The sequence below is a fragment of the Apus apus genome, chromosome 1 (assembly GCF_020740795.1).
Source record: "Apus apus isolate bApuApu2 chromosome 1, bApuApu2.pri.cur, whole genome shotgun sequence".
In the NCBI taxonomy this organism is placed as follows: Eukaryota; Metazoa; Chordata; class Aves; order Apodiformes; family Apodidae; genus Apus; species Apus apus.
The window spans coordinates 204,174,408-204,198,102 of NC_067282.1; the positions used below are offsets into that span (position 1 = coordinate 204,174,408).

The 23,695-nt window shown below is 42.5% G+C and overlaps 1 protein-coding gene across 2 annotated transcripts in view; it reads right to left on the reverse strand.

The window, feature by feature from the left end:
- CHCHD3 (coiled-coil-helix-coiled-coil-helix domain containing 3) overlaps positions 1-19,359 on the reverse strand; it is a 168,195-nt gene extending 148,836 nt beyond the window's left edge. For both annotated transcript variants that reach the window (XM_051612738.1, XM_051612728.1), the window contains exons 1-2: positions 19,204-19,359; positions 16,449-16,527 (exon numbers count right to left, since the gene is read on the reverse strand). In XM_051612738.1, the coding sequence (XP_051468698.1) occupies positions 16,449-16,527; positions 19,204-19,284 (160 nt within the window). In that variant the 5' untranslated portion in view covers positions 19,285-19,359. The remainder of the gene's footprint in view (positions 1-16,448; positions 16,528-19,203) is intronic.
- Positions 19,360-23,695: the final 4,336 nt, after the last annotated feature.

Sequence of the window (23,695 nt, forward strand, 5' to 3'; positions counted from 1 at the left end):
TGGCCCCATTCGTGCTAAGCTCAAACTGTCACCTCTCAACAGAGGAAGGGAGAGACGTCCTGGAGTCACGACACCAGAAGCAGCAGAATAGACAGAGGTTCTCACCACCAACTGAAAATTGTCTATTTCCATGATTCTTCCATCAGACTTCATAATTATTGGAAAAAATGTGACAGAAATTTCAATGCACTACAATGAGCCTCAAAAACCTGTCAAGAATTTTTTTCCCAAAAAACTTTAGAATTCATTACAAATAGAACCCCATGTTTAGGGGCCCTGTCTTAGAGGGCTTAAGTGAGATATAACAAGTGACAGACACAGAAGCACTGCAAGAGAAGAAACATGAAATATCAGCAATTTATCTTGAAAGATGTGACAGTTACTAAAATAAGTCATTTACCACCAAGGACTGGACTAAGCTAGAAGAAGTCAATTAACATAAAAACATCCCCAATTTTTTTTTTCTCTGCCAGCCACATCATGACATGAAGTTTGTTTCTAACTTTTTTAATTGTTCTCAATGCCCTTACAAGGTGAATCTTTCCAATGAAACCTTAGTAGCCCATCCTTCTCACCCACCTCCACAATGTAAGAGTAAATATATACGTAGATATCTATAAAAACTTCTGTCAGCAGATACTGAGCCATAAATCATTTTCCTGTCCTGTTAATTTTAAATAAGTAAAAGTAATAATAATAAAAGTGAAGTATCACATACCTTTTACAAGATTATCACTGGCAGAATAATAGAATGGGTTGGGTTGGAAGGGACCATAAAGATCATCTAGTTCCAACCTCCTGCATGGGCAGGGACACCTCCCACCATTCCAGGCTGCTCCAAGCCCCATCCAACCTGCCCTTCAACACTGCCAGGGATGGGGCAGCCACAGCTTCCCTGGGCAACCTGGGCCAGGCTCTCCCCACCCTCACAGCCCAGAATTTCTCCCTCACACCTCATCTCCAGCTCCTCTCTTCCAGCTAGAAACCCTTCCCCCTGCTCCCAGCCCTCCCTGCCCTTGTCCGAAGTCCCTCCCCAGCTTTCCTGGAGCCCCTTCAGGCACTGGAAGGTGCTCTCAGGTCTCCCTGGAGCCTTCTCCGGGCTGAACACCCCAACTAAGAATACCCTTAAGACTGAATACAGCAGTTGACAGACTTGCTGTTCCAGCTGCTGCTACTAGTAATTCCAACTCTACATACACTCTAAGGCTTTTTTGCTGAACACAACGGATAAAAGCATCAGAACTCTATAATTCAACATTTCAAAATTAATCACATTGTAAGCAATGCTGGGAAGGATTTTATGTTCCTTCTTCCAACAGGATTAGGCACACGGTGTTCATGTGAGACAATTTAAGTCGCCCAGTTTCTGATCTTTATGGTTCATAAGTTACTAAAGCTACTTTAACTGACAGCATGGGGAAATTTACTGCTACCCCTTTGATTTATTTTGGACAAAATAAATTCTAAATTCTTTCACCACATGTATTTCAACTAGCACCTTCTACCACTAAGGAGGACAGTGCAATAATCATGTACTTCTACCCATAATAGGTAGGTAAAAGGGTTTATAAACAAAAACATCTCTTGAGTTTCACATTTAGAAGTCAGCACTAATTGCAAAGAATTACTAACTGCCACTGCACAGGCCAGCCCTCCCAAGTGGGACTCTCCAAACTGTCAAGGCTACATAAATAGCAAATTCTGATGTTCATCTATTACCATCATCTTGAAAAAGGATTCTTCAGCTCTGATTGCACACTACCAGCAGCACTGAAAAGTCAATTTTACCCAATTACAGCTCTGGATTGCAGCCACCTTGGACAGGAGTAAGACAACTTACAAAGCTGCTCATCCCACTGACTTAAAAGCCTCTGCTGCAGTTATTTCATACACCTTTGCATTGGTGGGAATACAAGCTCAGAGTAGCTCTAGGCATTGAATTCCATTGCCACATGTCCATGTGCCAGCTGTTTGTGGGGCAGGGGGCCTTGCTTTTACATAAACGCAGTTGGAAGCACAGGGAACAGGCCTTGCTACCCACAAAAGGTGAGTGAAGACTTTTAAGGAGTGGCTGAATGGGATGAGTTCACATGAATAGGTAATGGTGGAAAGAACTGTTATTTTCTGATAATGTGCATTCCACACACACAGTGCAGTGAGTGTACACACACAAAACATATTCCCCCTCCTTTTTTTTCCTCTTTCTTCTTTATAAATAATTGTTTGCATAATATAAATATCCCTTCACTGACATTTAACCTGAAGTGATATTTTATGTTCCATTCACACTCACATTGTTAACCTGAAATTATCTTATCATGCCCTATGAGAGAGCCTGTCCTTTCATAGCAAACCAATCTGAACAATCAATCAGGAGAGCAAGGCAAATAAACAAAGGTATTTGCTAGAGGGTACAGCTTCATGAGGATGATGCTTCATCAGCCTTCTGACATTAAACCCCTTCTCTACTGCTTAGACTATTCCCAAAGCCAACTGCATGCTCACAGCTCCAAATGCCAAAGGAAATTCTCTCTCTGCTTTGTGAAATGAAAAACCAACAGTATTTCCCTTCCCAAGAGGAACTAAACTAATGGTAGCCTGGCTTCTCACGGATTTAGGATCTATTCCTCTTATATACACAACAGGGTTATCCTCTCTTATGTCCCCATACTATTTGAACAAAGCAGGTAGATTTTATGACTGGCCCAGTTAGGCACACAGTGACTGCCCACCACTGCACTGGTATTCACTGATCAGTAGAACAACATACTACAGGGGAGTTCTGCCTCCCTGTCCTGCAGCAGGTTGGAATTCCCAGGTCTCCCAGCATCCCAAGGGGTGATACAGTAGGTAATGTTGTAAAAACTGTAGTTCCAAATGACCATTCTGTCCCAATATCATCACAGACCAAGATCTGCAGCCATCATAATCTGCAACTAATCTATTAATTAAAGCTATAAGGAGATTCAAACTCAAAACTTGGCATTTTACTCAATAGGAGAGCAACTGCTTGTTTGTTCTGTCCCTCTGCTGTTCTCAGCTTTCTGCATCCAGTCCCCTATGTGACCTACGTGGGTCAATAATCATAGCAGGAAACCTTGCAATAGTACCACTGTCACCAATCCATTTGCAAATTTTCAGAAAACAATTATCCTTAAGAAATTTAACTCTCCAATTAGTTTGGATAAAACTAGTTAACAACTTTAAAAGTTACTCTGAGAAAGGAGGGAAGATGAAAACAAATTATCTAAGAGGTCATAATGACACTGAAAAACCAAGCAGTGAAAGTGTGTCCTTACAGGTAAAGGTTAATAGAAGGAAAGCAAAGAAGTGTTTCACCCAAGGATAACACTCATCAATACATCTGCTCATTCCATTAACCAGATTTCTCAGTGGTTGGCCTTGCAAGGAAAGATAAATCAAGATGCCAACTTTTTGTACCTTTAAAGCAACTACCAACTTAATGCTTATTTTTAAAAGGGAGTAAAAAATTTCCAGAAGCTGACTATTGAGTAAAAAAACTTTAATCATCTCCATATCAAGTCATGATTTTATTTATCCATGACACAGGCACTGAAATTGTGCACCAAGGCTCAAAGCAATCACTTCACCTAAAATTAGGCACAAATAAGCCTGAAGTGATAAATAAGTGGATCTTTAACAGCTGTTGTGGTGAGCTCAAATCTAATCTCCTGTTCATTCATTCTAGTTATAACAATAGACTGATACATGGATGTTTTATATCAGTGCAGAGAAAACAGTAATTCCAGAACTTATTTATTCAGCTGAGATGGAAACTACAGCACATTCCTTCTCATTGCTGCTGATCTGAGAAGAATAGAAGGACAAGAATTCAAATCCAAGTCAGAAGTGTAAGAACCTTTAAAGAGCACTTGTAACAAGGTCCTGTAAATGAGAATCACTGACTTACAAAGGCAAGTGCAGAAGAATCTGTCTTATGTCTTGAGGGTAACCCTTCCCAGTTCCCTCCATCCCACACAGCAGCATGTTTACTTGAGAGACTCATCTGAAAGTCAAGTTCTAGTGTCCAAGTGACTGAACATTGATTTCATGTAGTATTAATGGTAGGACACAAGAAGGCAGATTAGAAATAGCCAATGTCCACATTTCAAATATATGCACCAATAAAGTACCAAGGGCACTTGCACTCCTTGCCCAGGAGCAAGGGTGTGTTTCTGCTGAGGGAAGGGGAGGTGACTTACCCAGCATTGTAACGTGCCCGCTTTCAACTTCAGCAAAACCAGCTTTAGATTTCATTGTCAGCAAACAGCTGCAGTGCTGTCAACTCTGACACATGGTAACCAGAGTATTTTCAGCTCAATATTTAACACTGTCTTGCTACTTGCAATAATAACTGAAAACTGATTGTAAACAACGTGAAACTATGATGTTTGTGACTTCTTTCATTATTCAGAAATTAAATAAAAGGACAAATGGTGAAGTGTTTAAAATCCTCACAACAATAACCTAACACCCACATTTTTAATAACAGGTATTGAGATCTGCTAACAAAAGCTTCTTTGTCAAAGCCTCATCTCTAAACTGATGTTACACCATCCCCATCACTGCCAGCTTTTTAGTGTTACAAGTTGCTAGGTGTAAGAAAAACAAGGTACTATAGAAGGATGCAGCAAGCAGCAGTATTGCCAAAACCAAGCAGATTCAGTCCCATTCTAGGAATAAACTGCCTTGAGTAGCCACCAAGCAGTACATCAACCTAGTATGAACCAGCAAATGCAAGAGCTAGTAGCACCTCAAATACTAGAAAATAAATTCAGGATTTTAATAACAGGCGCAGGAAAAAGAGGCTGTTCTAGTGAGCAACTGGTCAGACACAAAAATCCTAAGGTAAACAAGTAATGTGACTGTCAGTAAAGACGCTTCCAGTTAACTCAGAAATATAGGAGGTTCACTTTTCTTCGAGTAAAACTTCCCTCTCTTCTCCAAATGGCAGAGCAGATTAAAAGGAGCCAGAGCCTCCAGAGAGACTGGTCCTCAGTCAAAACTTTGTCAGCTAAGCCATATAATGTGATATGCAGGGCTGCTTCTCCAAGAACTAGTTTCCTTCAGTGTCTGATTAGCACTGAAATCACTCATCTGTATAATCAATGCCTTTATTCATTCTATCTACTAATTTCTGCAGATAATAGTTTTTCTACTTCAACTTCAGAATATTCAGTGCCATCTCCCCCTGTTGAGACATGTCACTTGGTCACATCAGGGATAATTGAGTCCTTGCCCTTATTATAAATTGCCTCCTTCTCACAAAAAAAAAAAAAGCAAGAAAGGGGGGAAAAAAAGGAGAAAATACAGGTCAAGCACCTTGGATGAAGCACTCATCTCAACTCTTTCTGTATAAAGCTCCAGAGATTAAGGAGAAATAAAAGCCTTCCACACGGATGGGATGAACCACCACATCTCACCCTTATCCTAAAACACTGGCTTAGATTAGATGCTTATTTTTCAGATAATTAACATTAGGTGAAATCAAACAGTTAATGAGGCTAAAAATGAGAATCAGATAAACTGGATTCATTAAGCATTGTCACAGGTACACAACAAACCTTTCAAGCAAAGGAAAGAAAAAATGTCCTGCCTCTCTTATTTTAAACTTAGATTTCAAAAAACAGTGAGTAATATCTGAAAGCTTCTATTTTCAGTCTGGTGTTCCACAAAACCTCAGTAACACATCTCAACATGGGATTGATTACCAATCAAGGAGTTCAATAGAGATGCAAACCAGGCTGGAGGAAAAAAAAACTGTAGCAGTAGCTGGAACTGCACATTGCTCCCCTGAGGCAGAAGACTTGAAGTCTCTAAGTGGTTACCTCCTGTTTAACTAAAAAAAACACGACTAGTACAAAGCTTTCAAGAAGCAGCACTACACAATATACTTAACCTGCCTGATCTGACAAGTGATTAAGAGTTTTAGTAACACTTCGCTGCAGCCTGAAGATGAAAGAATAAAACAAAGCTTTCTTTTCATCTTAATGGGATAAAGCATACCTTGAAAGTACTATTTAACATCACACTGAAGATTCTCTAACAGGTAAATAAATTGTAATGTGAAAAAAAATGCATTTGCTATTACAGCCACAAGGTTTTATTACTTGAAGGTCTCCTTGTCCTGCACAAAAAAAATCTCTTACCAAGTCACTGGAGACTTCCTTTAGACATATTTTGATCCATTCTCCCCTGATAGCAGTCCCTCACTACTGTTCATTTTATTGACAGTGGAGAGACAATTTGGCTAAGAATGTATTTTACTATAAAAGCAGAGAGGATGCTGTGTAGAATACCAATTTCCTTGTACAGTGCTATCAGGCTTAATACAAAGGAAAGAAACAATTCTATTTTAGTTATGGGCATTATTTCATTAAAATAATCAATATTTTTAATTTTTTTCTTTAAGATAGCAAAACTACTCAAATTCCAATTGACTTCTAACAATCCTTCAAATTACACTCCCTTTTATCTTAGCCAGGTATCTGGTCTTTTTGACCCGTAATCCCAGGAAGGTCTCTGAAGGACAAAGGAGAAAGAGCTGGTTTTTATTCTGGTGTCCAGACACAGCATGGACTAGAGAAGTCACAGGCTCAGATTTCAGAGGAAATATTAAATACTTTAATGCCTACTACTAGCAATTTACCTCTGAATATGAATCAAGAATTTGAGCATGTGTGAGGTCTGATTTCTGCAAGAACATACATAGGAGATTTGTAACAAGGAACCACCACAAATGTGTCCCCAACAGGCATCATACTCTGTCAAATTCTGATTGCTAATGGACAATGTAACTGATATTAAGAATAACATTAAGGAGGAAAAAAAACAAAACAACACAAAACAAGAAAAAAAAAGCATGTTGCCAGATGGATTTTTATTGAATTGCAACATGAAAAAGAAGAAAACTAAACCAAAATTAAAAAATATCCCCACAGTCTTTCCCCAAATCTGCCTCATAAACATTTGATAAATTCTGGCTGCATTTCTGAAAAAGTTCAGCCTCTGGCTAAGCTCCAACTGCCTATGCTCAAAGGTCTAAAACTCTGCCAGGATTTAACTACAAAACAACTCAGTGTTCTGAACTAGTAGAAGGCAGTGGTACCAATTCCATGCATAAATGCATAACCATTTAGTCCCTAAAACTCATCATTACATCCTGTTTTGCAGAGAGCTCCATGATCTGTGCACACTCTCTTTATTCCCAGGTTCAATTTTTTCTCTGTGTTTTTAGAGACACTTTCCCTGGCTTCCTTAATTAAGCTCATTGCAGCACTAGAAATTAATACAAGAATCACATGCCAGCCACCAACAGTTGTTTTTAAACATCATTTTCTGCTAACTAATGAAACACTGTTTTAGCATGCACCAATCTTGTGCCTACACATCAAAAAGCAGGTGGTTCTAACTTTTAAGTTGCAAACCCTTTCTAAGCAGATACTTTGGCTGTGCTTATTCTACTGAGGCAAAAATTGCTTGATATGTGTACTGCACAACTACCCTGAAAGATTCTTAGAGCAAATGGCTGCACACAGTGAACCCTAATACAGCTCATGCAGCCTAAAGCAGGAGGGCATGAAATTTAATTTTGACAAACCAACTTGAGACCAAAAAGCACAAGATGTGGTACATGGGAATTACCTGTTCCTAAGAACATACAGCAACAAAAATGACACTTCTAAATCAACACCCGCTGAAAGATAAATTCTGCCTATCTGCAAAAAGCCACACAGAGAAAACAATTTGTAAAAGAGAAGGCTACAGAAGAAGCTGACTTATCACAATGAACCCATCTCAGCCTGAGCCCTAGTTACTTATACATACAAGTAGGGCAGGACAAGACACATCCAGTATTCTTTCTTTAAATTTCATTTGGCATATCAAAAAAAGTCCCCCATCAGTTGTAAAATGAGAATCCCTAAACAAATCAATCAAATGTCTACCTAATATTTGACAATATTCATGAGATATATTGGCTCTCTCATCCTGACCCTCATGTAGGGGGAAGAAAAAAAAACAATACAACACAGTCCCACAGCTCTCAAAAAACTGCCATCAGTTCTGCAAACAACATTTGCAGAACCCTTGAAAGCCTCAAATTGGTTTCTTTAGTTCCCTTCGTTACACTGAATAGTAACAAATAAAGCAATAGCAGGAGCAGAAGGGAAGAAGGGAAGGATGGGAATCAGTTACTGCAATTCTAGTCTTAAACGCCTCCCACACACGGACCACTTTTTTTCCTGGCAAGTTGAACATGATCATTTCACTACAATGAAAGAAACAGAGGGAGAGACAGAGAGACCTCTTCTACATTTGGCCCATCCTTCCAACGGCACAATCAAACTGAAGCCAAATTTGTATCACAACAAACTCCAGGTTATCATTCACACAAACCTCATTTCTTGGAGCATATTTAAGTGTACTTATTTTATTCAGTCCCATACTACATTGAGACATAAATAAGTTATTTCAGGGGTTGGTTGGGTTTGCTTTTTTAATTGTTATTACTAGTGTACTTGTAAAAGTTCTTTTTTTAATTATGAAAAAAAGTTAATCCTTCCTTGAACAGCATAAAATATTTCAGTAATAGGTGGAAAAAAAATAATTCTAATCTACAAAAGTTAGAGGTTTGTTTTATCTCACAATATCCTCCTTCTGAAGATACAGTCCTGGCTGCTCAAGCCATGTCTGTGCTCTCCAGCTCCATTAATTGTGTGATATGGATTAATTCCTTCCACTAGCACTGGCACTGCAACCATCAGGGATGAAGTTACTAAAGAAAATTCGGTTTCTTGAATCAGCTGAAGTCTGACGATCAGCAAAACTCTTCCAAAAGGTGGTCATCACCACAAAGACAAGAGACACAACTGCTCCTGTGTGTGCTCCAGCTTCCCTTCCCTGAACACACAATATTTAACTAAGGAAGCTAAGCTGGTGCAAAACTCTTCTCATGGGGTGATTCTGGATGGTTTAGATCACTGAACACTGCTTTCTAACAAGGACAGACAGGATTAGATGCGAGACCATTAGATGAGGTTAGTTGTAACATCAGACTAAAGCCTTAAATACATGACATTTGCATGAGAAGCTCCAACACCTTTTGCCATTTGTTCTTGTTCTACCTTTAGACACTTGTTTAAAACACCTGCTGCTCCTCAGGATGGATCAGCTTTCAAAATGCCATTCAGGTGGGCAGCCCAAAGGCACAGTGCTCGTGACATCTCAAAAACAGTTTTTCAGTGAAGAATCAAAACACTGCTTTTGAACAGGACAAATTTTGGGACTATGGTACAAGAGAGCACCCCAGGCACACCCAGGCTTTTTCATTCATACCTTAAAAAAACCTCTGTTCACAAGCAAGAAGACCACTTAAGATTCTAGGTGTTCCTCTTACACAATTATGTACCTTCTCCCTGTTCAACAATCCAAGACTTTTCTACAATTAAATTAGGGTTTTTTCCCTACTCTAATATTTTCAACATGTGTACCCAACCCCCTATTAATTATGCACCATCTTTCTGATTAAGTCAATACTGTGCTTTGAGGACATAAAGCAAACTAAGCCCTTCCACAGCCCTGAACTCCAAACTATAAACTAAGAGACAAAACAGACATACAAGCTGCATTATTTGCTAGTTTATCCCTCTAATTTCAGTGCCATCTTAGAAGGACATACCCACCCAAAGAACACCTTGAATGTCACACAGACTGCACAAACTAATTTATGCAGCACTCGCTTCATCTTCCATGCACAATTCCACCTTCCCTATACTCCTGCAATCCAGTGACACGAATGTCAGGCTCACCTAAAGATTTGCTGTTACCATGACAGCATTAAAAGTTTGGCATCTTGAGCAGTCTAGTGTGTTACAAGACATATCACCTTTTGATAATAAAATACTTCCAGCAATAGAGAACCTTTAACCCAAAGAATATCAATAGACATCACTGAAAATCAAGTTACCTCTAAGAAACTCAGTGACAGCTGAGTGTGATACAGCAAGCCACAGGAGAGCAGGAGGGAGCACTGCAGCATCACATGTGCAAGAACACCCAAGACAACTTGCCCAAATTTAGATCATGCATCAAAAAAATAAATACCCCCAGCAGGCTATGGCCTAGATGTCAGAAGCTTCTGATGAAGCCTCCACCCTCTACAAGTCCATGTACTACACCATATAGCTGCTTCCTTCACCCAGGCCAGTAGGATGAACCTCACCCAACAAATCTGTCAGATTTTCTTTAGATTATATTCTTGCCACAACAGCTACATTAGAAGCTTCCAAGATTTTCAGAACAAGACATTAGTATTTCTCACAAATCCCTGCATCCCTCTGAAAAACTATTTTTTTTACCCCCAGAGGTCAGAGGGAAATCAAAATTAAACCACAAATATACTATTAAAACCAAACCAAGTATTATCCTCTAAGATACAAATCATGGCTTTCCAGTCTATCACTGGTGCAGAGACCAGCTTGAGTTTGTTGACTGAAATAACTGAAGTAAGAATCCCCAGAGGTTTTTTTGGTACCAGTTAAGTTTACAACCTCCTCCTAAAGGGTTAACAGAAGTGTACCATGAGGAGGGCAAAATAAACAGCACCAAATGGAAAGGCCAAGCCCTCCTGGTTGCTGCTGGAAGAAGAAAGGTTGCAAATCCATTGTCAGTGGCTGAAAAGAACTGCCTGACATTTATGGTGTGTCACAGCAAGACAAACAGCAGGGAAACCCAGGCACCAAAATGTCTTGATAAAGCTCAGATTTCTTTTCCTTTTCTAAACATAAGGGGAATAATACCAAAAAAAAAAAAAATCACAGAAATGTCATGATAATTCTTTTTGTTTATGTAGAGAAAAAATGTTGTTGCAACAAAAAGGTAGATGAAAATAATTAGTACATTAAAGGGCACATCACTGTATTTATTTATTAAGGATTCTTGCTTTACTAGCATAAATTTAGCCAAACTGTGTAAACTTTCACATACCATAAACAGTGAAAATAGCAAACAATTGCAAGCTACAAGCAATAAGGCAGCCTCTCCTGAGTCTTATCATGAGGTATTCCACTTTTATTTATTTTCATGCTGGATCTAACTATCCATAATTACTGGTATCACCAGCACCTACTGCAGCTTTCCAAATAAAAATGAAATAAACACCTTCCCAAAAACCAGACGAGGAACAAGGGCAATGACTCTGGTGTCAAATTTCTCAGCTACATTCTCCTGGGCTGCACGTTGCAAGAGACCAGTTCAGGTGGTCACGATAGTCTCTTCTCACGTTGTCAAGACTGAAAATGCTCTGTTGCACTTAGCAAACTTCTTTTCACACCTTACCACCAAATCACAGGATCACAGAACCATTCGGGTTGGAAGATGCCTCAGGAAGTAATTTTTGTCAAACTCTCTGCTCAAAGTAAGGTCAGCCTTGAGATTAGACCAGATTATTCAGGGGTTTATCCACTCATCTTGAAAGCCTCCAAGGATGGAGGCACAGCCTTACTGGAAAACTTCTTCCAATGCCTGACTGGTCTCATTGTGTCTAAGTTTTTCTCTGTTGCTACTCTGAGACTCTTCTGCTTCAACACCCACTGTGTCTCTCACCCTCACAGGATGCATCACCATGAAAAGCCTGTTGCCAGCTTCTCAATAAGTCCCAGACACGGGAAAGCTGCTTCTCAGCTCCCTCAAAACCCTATCTTTACCAAGCCAAGTTTCCTCAGCCTCTCATCCCAGGGAAGGCACTCCAGCCCCTGACCTTTGCTAAACTCACTCCAGCTGATCAATGGCTTCTACCAGGGAGGCTAAAACCAGATGCAGTATCTGAGATAGGATCTATAAAGCACTGAACAGGATTATGACCACCCCCTCTACTTAGCAGACAAGTTTCTGTTCCTACAGCCCAGGATGTTCTTATACTTCTCTGCTCTTTGGGCACAAGAGCTGGCTCACAGGCACCTTGCCAGAGTGCTCAGCACCTTTTCAGCAGTTACTCCCCAGAGAGGCAAACCCCAGCCTGCACTGTAGCAATGGGTTGCTCCTTCCTCAGTGCATGACTTTCCATTTGTCCTTGTTCATTTCCTCAGGTTCCTGTTGGCTCCTTCCTCCAGCCAGTCTGGGTCCCTTGGAATAGTTCCTGCTCTTGAGCTTATCGACTGTGTCCCTCCAGTTTAGGAGGATCTGCACTGAGGAGGATGTACTCCTCCTCCAGGACATGGATAAAGCTGTTAAACAGGACAAAGTCCTGCAGAGCCCACATGATACCAGCCTCCAAGTCAAGTATGACCCATTAACCACAATCCTCTGACACTGACCATCCAAGTCTTTTTTTTAAGCTAACTTCTTGTCCAGTCATCCATACTGCAACATCCTAACTTAAGTATGAAAATACTGGGAGATACTGTGTTGAACTTCAACATGGTTTTAAAAGTTTGGGCAAAAGACACCTACTGCCCCTCCCTTCCCCCCAGACCCACTCATTTAGTAGTTTCTACAGCCACCTCCTGCTGACCTTTTTACACTGAACCACTATCACAAGCTCCCTGTTTAACCAGACCTCCTAATATATCAATTTTCCTGAGTACTGCAACAGACCATTCTTGCATTAGGAAGAGCTTATCGTGAAGGACCTCAAAGCTTTCCTGAGTGTATCTGTCAGAGCTGCCTCCACTGGATCACACCAACAAGGTCACTTCATAAACTGAAGTTTGCTCTCCTAAAGTTCAGTTAAACCCTGCCTGCATCAGCTAGATACAGGATCAGCTAGAACCTGATCCTTCAAATACACATTCCTGCACATCTCACCAATACTTTCCTAGATGTTTCTGACTGAGCCAAGACACCCTGGGCCACTGAAACTCCAAACATGCCAGGTCTAACCCAATTTCTGAGGAGGCTTCAGCAGAGCTAGCTCACTTTGTTACACATCAATACACAGCACTTTGTGACACGGCTCCTTCACTGATTTGCTTTTTGAAGACAGTACAGTAAGAATAACAAATAGAGTTTTTTAGAAAAGGAGAAAAAAATCTCTGTATCCTCAGTATAAGATTTTTCTCTTTGCAGAGACAGATATCTGCCTGAGATGCAGACACTCTTGATAACTTAAGCATTTTTTTTTTTTCATAATATACCATTAGCTTTTCAGATATCCACTAAGCTAAGCTGAATTAAACCATTTCCTCTGTCTGTTATGACTAAAGCTTTAGGTATAATACACACAGAAAATAAAAGTTCTTTGTCTGACCGAATTATTTTTCATCAATATTGCTTTAGGAATTACAGACATGCTTTAAAGATTTTACACTTGTTTAATTTAATATTACTCAGAAGTCAGAAAATTATCCCAACAAGTCAGGATGCTTTAAGTTACAGTATTTAGATGTCAGATTTCATTGCAAGTGTATGTAATTTCATTTTCTAACCCCAAACCGAAGTCAATAAATTCATTGGCAAGCAACAAGATACACATTCTTCCATATAATATAATCCATTATTCCTCCACCAAAAGCTATCAAAGACTTGACTTAAAGAAAGGGCTGTTGTTAATAGTTCTAATGTTTCTCCCTCCAGACATCTTTTTTAGTTTTGTAGCAAAGTGCTATTTTCCTAGAACACAAAAATATAAATGCAGACTAACCAACTGTCAAGCTCTAAAGTTGTCCAGCTGGTAAATCATCCAGCCTCTAAAAACCACCATCCTTGGAAAAACCTGCTCAGAAGCAGTAAGTGATGCAGCCCAGAAACCAACCCTGCCCTGAGGCTGCATCAGAAGTGTGGCCAGCAGGCCAAGGGAGGGGATTCTTCACTGTGAGGCTGGTGAGACACTAGAACAGGTTTCCCAGAGAAGCTGTGGCTGCCCCATCCCTGGAAGTGTTCAATGGCAGGTTGAATAGGGCCCTGAGCAACCTGGCCTAGTGGGAGGTGGAACTAGAAGATCTTTAAGGTTCCTTCCAACTCAGGTCACTGTGATTTTATGATGATCCAGTCAGAAAAACAAATCACTGTCACCAGGTTCATAAAAAGGAGAGGAGCTGCTGCCTGGAAGGAGGTCTCTCATTCAAGGTGCAAGAAGCTTTACCAAGAAACACCAGCACTGCTTCATCACAGAAGGAAGATTCTCAGATTTGGGATCCAGCCTCCACAGCCACCACGAGAGTGGTTCAGCCTTCAGTGATCAGAGCACCAGCTATGAAGAGAGAGCCCTTCCTGCAGTGACACTTTATCAGACAAACACAGCCTCTGACAAGTCAGATGTGGCTACAAAACAAACAAGTAGGTTGACTGTTCTTACAGTCTCCAAGATATTTAATAGTTTGTAATTCTTCATCAAAAAAAACATTCAGTGAAAAGGGAATAAGCAGCATGGTAGCATGTACTTAAGTACAATATAATCCTCAAATACAAATAATATCAGCAACTGAGGTATAACATCAATTATCCTTTCCTGAGGAAACATATATTTAATCTAAATCACTGAATCTTAAAGCAAAAGCACACAAGGTTTCCAAGCTTGCCAAGGGTCAAGCAATTAATTAAAACTTGCAATAAAAAAAAAAAAAAAACAACACTATTTCCAACACACAAAGAGAAAAAAAATAAAGGTTCAAGATATGTGAATTAGCTCACATACAGTGAGTTAGCAAAGAATTATGAGGGTGTTAAAGCCTTCACCTCTGGTCACCACATCCCAAAAATCACATATATGCAAGTAAAAGGGTACTTCCATAATTCAGGTTTAAGGACGAAAAAGCAACAAGCACTGCTATGAAAGTAGGTAGGATGTGCAAGAGTTATTTCATATAAATCCTTTACCTCGAATAATTTCTTCTCCACAGTAAATTACATGTACATGATAAGGCTACTATTCAAAAAGAAGAAATCTGGTCCATGCATGAACCTACAGCCCTGCTCCATTCAAACTTCACTTCAGCAAGCATTAAATTCCAAGCAATTTAATTGGACTAACCACATTTTACAAGCCAGGTGACTGTTTTTGCCATGTTCAGCACTGAAACTTTCTTTCCCTTCTTTCCCTACAGTCTTCCTGTCCATGCAGTGGAAAAACAAACCTATAAATTAGCATCATTTGGGAGCACTAATCACTGTAAAACATCCTGTGTTGGATTTGCTTGACACCATTAGATCCTTCCATCTGACCTCTTCATCCCAGTATTCCTAGAGGGCAATTCATCTCATCCTGAAGTAGAATTCTCAAATAAGCCAGACAAATTGTCCCCCAAAAATGTCTTTCTTTCTACTGACTACAGAGGGAGCCCGGGGTGGATACAGACACCTAGACCATGGACACCTTCAATTAAGCACCAGGAAATCAACTTTCTTTGCTTCAGATGAAAGCAAGATGCTGGGTTCTGTTCATTCCAGTCTTGCTGCATGGCCCACTACTGCCACAGGACTCAGTTTTAATGGAGTAGAGTGGAGCTTGGTGGGATTTTTCATAAAGATCAAGGCAAAAGGCCTTTACAGAACACTGATACTCATATTTCTGGAGCACTGATAAGATGCCTTACTTGAACCTTGCAGTTTCACACAGTCAACAAACATACACCACATGCTCCAATCTCTGCCATTCATTTTCACACCTTCAGCAGTGACTTCATGTTCACTGTGCTGAAGTACTTGTAATTCAGAGTCCAGGTTGCCCAGAAAGAAGCCTGTTTGATGCATCTGACCAGGCCTCAGTAATCCCAGACTGGTTTGGGTTGGAAGGGATCTTAAAGATCATCCAGTTCCAACCCCCTGCATGGGCAGGGACACCTCCCACCAGACCAGGCTGCTCCAAGCCCCATCCAACCTGCCCTTGAACATTTCCAGGGATGGGGCAGCCACAGCTTCCCTGGGCAACCTGGGCCAGGCTCTCCCCACCCTCACAGGCAAGAATTCCCTCCTAATATTTAAATACACAAATAATGAATATATAAATAATTAAATATGAAATGTTAAGAGAGCCATCAATCTGTATAAACTGTATGCAACTCTTCCCCATTATTCCATGACTGGAAAACAGCACATTAGTCTTTCAATATTCACTTAAGTATATTTCAAGAGAAGCTCACTACACTGAAACTCAGCATTGATTAAGTATCCAAGTCTTTTCACTTCAGAACTCAGCTATTTGATACAGATATTTGCTTTTAATTTTGAAAAAAAGTCTTTAACAATGTATCACACCTTAGACCACCAAGTCTAATCAACAGCTGTGCTTTACATTTTAAGATCAGTCAGAAGAAAAGAGTAATAGAACTCCTCTAAAAGCCTACAAACGACTTCCTTCTTCAAAAAGATGAGCAAAATATGCTAATGACAAAAAAATAACCTCTACAAAATGGCAATGAGTTCATTACAATGCTCTGAAAGGCACATGTGATTTTCTCCCTCATGAAAAAAAACCAAGGATGTGGCCATACCTGCACCAGATGATCGGTGCTGCTGCCTCCCACTGGGTGAAGAAGGTTCCTTCATCCGATCAATGACACTGTCAGAGAGCTGAAAAACAGAATCCCCAACTGAGTCAGAGAACTTCACCTTTTATCCCCATTATCCCTCTCCCTCCCTCCGCCCAAAATACACTAAAACTGGAAAAAAAGAACACAGAGCCCCAGAATAAGCCATAGCAGCCACGAAAGTTTCATCAACCAAGCAAAAAAAACCCCTTTATTTCTCCTTTTCCACGGGGTGAGCACTGACCTCTGAGTGCAACCAGGCTGAACAACATTACTTTGGCTTTCAAAGAACACAAGAAACTGCTATGACAAAATACAGGATCAAGGAAAGTGTTAAGGAAGCAACACCCTTTGACACGTTACTTGTAATTAATCAGGCTTTTTTTGCCTTTCTTAGTTGTTTGCAGGACAATCAAGCACCACATCATGCAGGTGCAGGGTGCTGAACCCAGAAGGAAGTTGATTCTGACAAAGCCCTCAAAATGTTTGGCAACACAAGCGGCCCCAGCCAGTGCAGTCAGCCACTGAGCTCATTCTAGTGGTGCCACATGCACACACACCAATCCTGTCACAACAGCATCAGAGTAAAAGCAACATCCAGCTACAGATCTACTGCAGCCCATGGGGAAAAAAAGTGAAATTAAAGAAATCAACACAGAATCCCAGAATGGTTTGGGTTGGAAGGACCTTCAAGACCATCTAGTTCCAACCCCCTGCCATGGGCAGGGACACCTCCCAGCAGCCCAGGCTGCTCCAAGCCCCATCCAACCTGCCCTTCAACACTGCCAGGGATGGGGCAGCCACAGCTTCCCTGGGCAACCTGGGCCAGGCTCTCCCCACCCTCACAGCCCAGAACTTCTCCCTCACATCTCAGCTCCAGCTCCCTCTGCCAGCTGGAAACCCTTCCCCCTGCTCCCATCCCTGCCTGCCCTTGTCCCAAGCCCCTCCCCAGCTTTCCGGGAGCCCCTTCAGGCACTGGAAGGTGCTCTCAGGTCTCCCTGGAGCCTTCTCTTCTCCAGGCTGAACACCCCAACTCTCCCAGCCTGTCTCCAGCCATTGGATCATCTTTGTGGCCTCCTCTGGACTTTCTCCAGGAGCTCCATGTCCTTGATAACATGAAAGCTTTTGTTTTCCAACTTACAACTTTCTCTTGGTTTCCCTGAACATCAGCTCTTCTGAAAAATATTGGTTTGCCTGCCCAGGAGAATTAATTTTAATTAGCCAGTGCTTCACAAAGCCTACAGCAGGACATTCTCACTGGTAGAAATCTGTATTACAAAAATTTGTAATCTAAAATGCAACTAAAATAATAAAATTATTTCAGGATAAGATTCCTTAACCCAGTCCCATAACTATCAACTTCACAGTTAGTTTTACATAAGTAAGCAGATCCACTTTGGGATGCCCTATTGACTCACATGATCTAATTAGAGAAGACAGACCTACTTATTACATGCAACATCATTCAGTTCTTATTCCAAATATTTCAAGATGCAGGATACTTAAGAGAAATTCCAGGAGCCCTTCCCAGTATTTAAGCATGTCTCAGAACAGATGAACTCTGCTGCCAACACTCACATTGCTGTTGTCAATTTCGGAGCATGAAATGACCAGAACTGACACATATGAGTGTGCTGAAATAGGCAGCAGTTGCTACCATGGTTCATTCTGCAACATTCCAGCTTATTAGCAATAATAAAAAATAAAGGACAATATATTGTCATTTCTGGTATGAAGTTGAAGTTGTTCAGCCTGGAGAAGAGAAGGTTCCAGGGAGACCTTAGAGAACCTTCCAGTGCCTGAAGGGGCTCCAGGAAAGCTGGGGAGGGGCTTGGGACAAGGGCTAAAACTGGAAGAGGGAAGATTTTAGACATCTGGAAGAAATTCTGGGCTGTGAGGGTGGGGAGAGCCTGGCCCAGGTTGCCCAGGGAAGCTGTGGCTGCCCCATCCCTGGCAGTGTTGAAGGGCAGGTTGGATGGGGCTTGGAGCAGCCTGGGCTGGTGGGAGGTGTCCCTGCCCATGGCAGGAGGGTTGGAACTAAATGATCTTTAAAGTTCTTCAAACCCAAACCATTTGATGATACACACAGCGCCTTCCACTGAAATATTTCTGAGCTGCAAGTCTTCTCAAAGTGTCTTGTGTCACAAACTGTCTCCTGGCACATCCCAGGCAACAGAATGCCATAAACAGGGAAGGAAGAGTCATGCTGCTGGAGACAGGAAGGTGGAGATACCACTTCTAAGAGAGTGGAGCATGGGAAAGGGAGGAGCTCTCAGAGACAGAGGTCAGGGAAAGACAAAACAAGCTCTGCTACTTGCACATCTCTCCTGCAACTGTTCTGCCTCCCTGCCTTCACAAACCAGGCTTCGGGGAGGGTTCCCCCACGGCAGCTTCACGTTCCTTGTCACAACAGACCCCTCTAGGCTGCACCCCAGCCCCAGGCCTCTCCTTGGTGCCCTAAAGGACCCAACTGAAGGAGGAGAACAGGGGCGGGAAGGGGGTGGAGGTCACTGAGGGGAGAGGGGACGGAAACGAGCAACCGCGAGGCGTGAGGGGCCGGGGCTGCAGGGAACGGGGCAGGGGACACGGGCCAGCAGACACCAGGACACGAGAGGGACCGGGCCGAGCTCGGGGCGGACCAGGCCCCATCACCTGTCCCTGCGGGGATCCGGCGAGAAGCCCAGGCCGGGAGGAGCCCCGGGGGAAGCCCCGCTCTCACCCGCACGCCCTTGACCACCGTGATGTTCTCATTCTCATCCGCCTCGAAGGTGACCCGCCGGGTGCTGCTCCCGCCGCCCATCTCCGCCCAGCAGAGCCCGGGGACCAAGGGACGGCCCCAAGGAGACTGCCCGGCCGCCCTGCCAGCGCGCCCCGCTACAACGCCGCTTTTCATTGGCCCGCCGCTCGCCCCGCCCCGCCCCTCCCGCGTAGAACCCCCCTCCCTATTGGCTGCGGCCTTGTCGCCATGGGAACGGCGCAGGCGAGGGAGCCGCCAAGGGTGAGGGAAGTTGTTGCCTTCCGCTTCCACCCGGACTACAAGTCCCAGGATGCTCCGCGCCAGGAGCCCGCGGGCGGGAGGCGGGCGCTCGCGCGGTGCCTGCTGGGTAGTGTAGTTCCCTGCCCTTGGATAGACTCACAGACGGGTTTGGTTGGAAGGGACCTCAAAGATCATTTAATTCCAATCCCCCCTGCATGGGCAGGGACACCTCCCACCATTCCAGGCTGCTCCAAGCCCCATCCAACCTGCCCTTCAACACTGCCAGGGATGGGGCAGCCACAGCTTCTCCTTCTGGATGCTATTGGTGTCAGACACATCTTGGAGTTTCTCTTCTCTCATGATGAGGCAAGAAGTACCTTTCTGCAGCTGGAATTGATGGATATATCTTGGTTTTTGTCTCTTCCACCATCTGACCTCTTCACTTGTACTATTACCCCATGAAGGCCCAATCTCCTGCTGGGACTTCTTGACAAGTAGCGACAGACAAGTACCAATAACCACAACATCTTCTCTTCCTGCCCCTTCCAGGTCCTTCCTCCGTTTGGTACAAGGAAGGATAACCTGTTTGGACCAAAACGGCACCGAATCCTTCCACTCCCCTTGCAAGGAGTTTGTCCCAACCTGTTGACACCACGTTCACCAGGGATTACTGCAGCCCTGCCCACTGACACGCTTCATTTCTCTGAATCGATGCAAACCTCATGTTGGTTCCACCAGCAGAACTGCTCACGTGTCCTTGCTACATTTTCAAGCTATTTTCATTTGGGTATAAAGTGTCTATCAGCCAACGTTTCGGCAGCATCTGCCTTCCTTGGGGCTTGAGCTATTGCTGAAGCATTGGCTGATAACCACTTTGCTACTAAACAAGAACTGCTTGAAAATATATCAAGGACACACGAGCCATTGTCTTGAGGCATGTGACGTGATGTTTATGCCTGTGTTTATAGATGATAAACCAGTTTCTATGAGGGGGCACTGGTTTGTATTCAGCACTCTGGTAACTTGTGTTCTTAAGGGAATAAGTGGATGGTGCATCTATCTGTCTTGACACTGGGTGAACACCAACAAACTGAGGGTAATGATTTTTCTTTTATTGTTTTTTTTTCTGCATCCAGAATGTTTTTAGGAGGGCAAATTGTGGTTTTTTTTCAGGTGGTGATGTCACTGCTGTGGAAATGCCCATCTCCAAATCAGAAGCAGCTCTCCTAATACATTTGTCCTCTTTTGGGGAGAGTGCTGCAAAGACTCTTGTCTTCCTGAGCTGGAAGAATTGTATTTAGGACTCATATTTAGGAATTATATTTAGGAATTAAGGTTTTAACAATAGCTGTCTTCTGCCAGGGGGCTTTATGATTGTTTTGTATGACTTAAAATTACAGAATGCTTTAAAATATGTGTAGATTTCAGGAGGGAGAAAAAGAACAAATGGGCAAAATTACATCTCATAGTTGCTTGGGGTCATTTTGATGTGTCCATAAAGTTCACTCACTGTAGGAAGAGCAGGAATGAGGTACCCCTGAATTTATGGCTCCCTTATAATGGTTGGAAGTGAAAGACCTTTTGCTGCAGGCCAGAGCTATCTAGATGTCAGAATCTTTTCTCTGTGGTCTGTAAAACATTTTTGAGAGGTCTTGCAAGGATGTTGCTAAATAAAAGAAAGTATTAGAAATTAATGTTAGAAAAAGCTACCACAACAATAATTTGTTAATGACTGACAAATAAACTTCATGTCTAGTTCACAACTCTCTCGAGCAACTTGGAAATAGAAAAAGTGCTTGTTCTATGTACAACTTCAAGCAACTTCTATATTCTCATAAATAAGGAGGCTTATTGTAAGAACAGTGCCAGTCAGTGGGGTACATGGATTTGCCTGTTGTGTGGCATGGAAAAACAAAACCTAGTTTACACTAACTACTGCAGGCAGCAATCAAAACACCCAAACAGAACTCAGTGTAGAATAGTTTGTTACTCCTCAGCAGTGTTAATCAGTCTATAGTTTTGTGTGGCCAAACCAGGCACTTTTGACATGTGTGTTACCTCAAATATGTGTCCCACTCCAGAGTAAAACCCTTCAAAGATACAGGCAATGAAGTGACATGCCCAAGGGCAGGCAGTGCCAAAGCAGCAGGACATGGGTCTTCTCCACCAGTTCTCTTCAGTGGCTGCTGGGGAGTACTTTTCTACCAAGAAAAAAAGCTAATGCAAGAGCAGAATCACAAATAAATATGAGGCAATCAATACAAACCCATTAACTGCTTCTGATTCTTGATTGATCTCAACCCATTTCTGAATTGTGCAAGCAGGAAATCTGTCTCAAACGGGTAAAATTAAGGTTTATCTGAAAGTCAAGCACTATCTTCTTGGGTTAAAAACATTCTCTTCTTGTGCTTTTCCACACGCCCTGCTTGGTTTTATGGCCAGATTATAAGTGTTTGAGCCTGTGTTAAAAAGCAGTGCTGTTGTCCAGCTTTGATTTGCCCTTGTCTGGACATACTCCTTTGTGGCAGAAACATTTCTTGTAACACTTAAATTCTTCACTATAATGTGTAGCTGAAGAGCAGTGAGGAACAGCATTGCCAGGCAGTCACAAACAAATAAATCCTTATGAGCCCAGGAACAAGTTACTATTAAATTTCAGGCTCTTGTCTCAAGACTTAGGAAATGCCATGAAATCACTCGAGAGGTGAGGTGACATAAAAAGGCTCATTTCACAGCCACTGTGAGGTTTGATTCTGTGGAGGATCATCTTGATCAGTCACTGCCATGGTGAGACTGTTGGACTGTGTGACTTTCCCTGGTGATCCCTTGAGGATCATCCATTCCTCAGAAATGATCAGCGTGGAAGGACATACCTAGGTTCCTCCTTATCAGCAATGACCATCATAACAAAGTCTGCAGGTTCTCAAAATCTGGAATTGACTCCTCCCTGTTGGATGCAACAGTCAAAAGTGACTTCTGCAGAGGTGAGATGTCAGGAGTAAATAATTCATCTTGGGTACAAAAGAAAAAGACCTTTAGGATCATCAAGTCCAACCATTAACCCAGCACTGCCAAGGCCACCACTGAACCATGTCCCTCAGCACCACATCTACATGGCTTTTAAATATCTCCAGGGCACAAAACCTTCCCTTTAAGTCCCAGTTCACCTCCCACAGAGTTTCATGGCTCATCTCAGAATCGATGCTTCAATCCTTGCTTCCTTTTTCACTGTCTTTATTCTTATTAGCTCAAGACAAGACCATGCTTGAATTTTGCCACATAGACTCATAGAATGGATTGGGTTGGAAGGGACCTTAAAGATCATCCAGTTCCAACCCCCCTGCATGGGCAGGGACACCTCTCACCAGACCAGGCTGCTCCAAGCCCCATCCAACCTGCCCTTCAACACTGCCAGGGATGGGGCAACCACAGCTTCTCTGAGCAACCTGTTCCTGTCTCTCATCACCCTCACATTGAAGATTTTTTTTTCCTAATGTCTAACCTCAACCTCCCCTCTTCCAGTTTAAGAGCATTCCCTCTTGTCCTGTCACTCCATGTCCTTGTCCGAAGTCCCTCCCCAGCTTGCTCAGGAGCACCTTAGCAGCAGCAGTTACCAGTTGATACAGCACGAAAACTCATCTCTGCATGGTTTGGTTTCCTGAGTCATCAAGGTTAACAACCTGATCAGTTAATAATGATGAATTCTTCTTCTTTTTCTGAGGAAAAAAAATAGTTCAACTCATCGTATGCATTGCAGGAGTGAGGCTGGATTTCTGCTTGGTGTCTGAGTCAGCTCCATGTGATATGTGCTCTCTTTGGACCACCACCACCTCCAGATCAGTTTTAGAATAGCTACGATACCTTATTATTATTTATTTCTTTATTGGCTGCCATGCACTTTGTATTGGTCCTGTGTCCAGTCCTAGAGCTCCCAACACAGGAAGGACATGGAGCTCTTTTGTCCAGAGGAGGCCCTGGAGATGCTGGGAGGGCTGGAGCAGCTCTGCTCTGGAGCCAGGCTGGGAGAGTTGGGGTGTTCAGCCTGGAGAAGAGAAGGCTCCAGGGAGACCTTAGAGCACCTTCCAGTGCCTGAAGGGGCTCCAGGAAAGCTGGGAAGGGGCTTTTTTTTAGCAGGGTGCGTAGTGATAGGATGAGGGGTAATGGTTTTAAACTGGAAGAGGGAAGATTAGGTTAGATACCAGAAATAAATTCTTTAGTGTGAGGTTGGAACTAG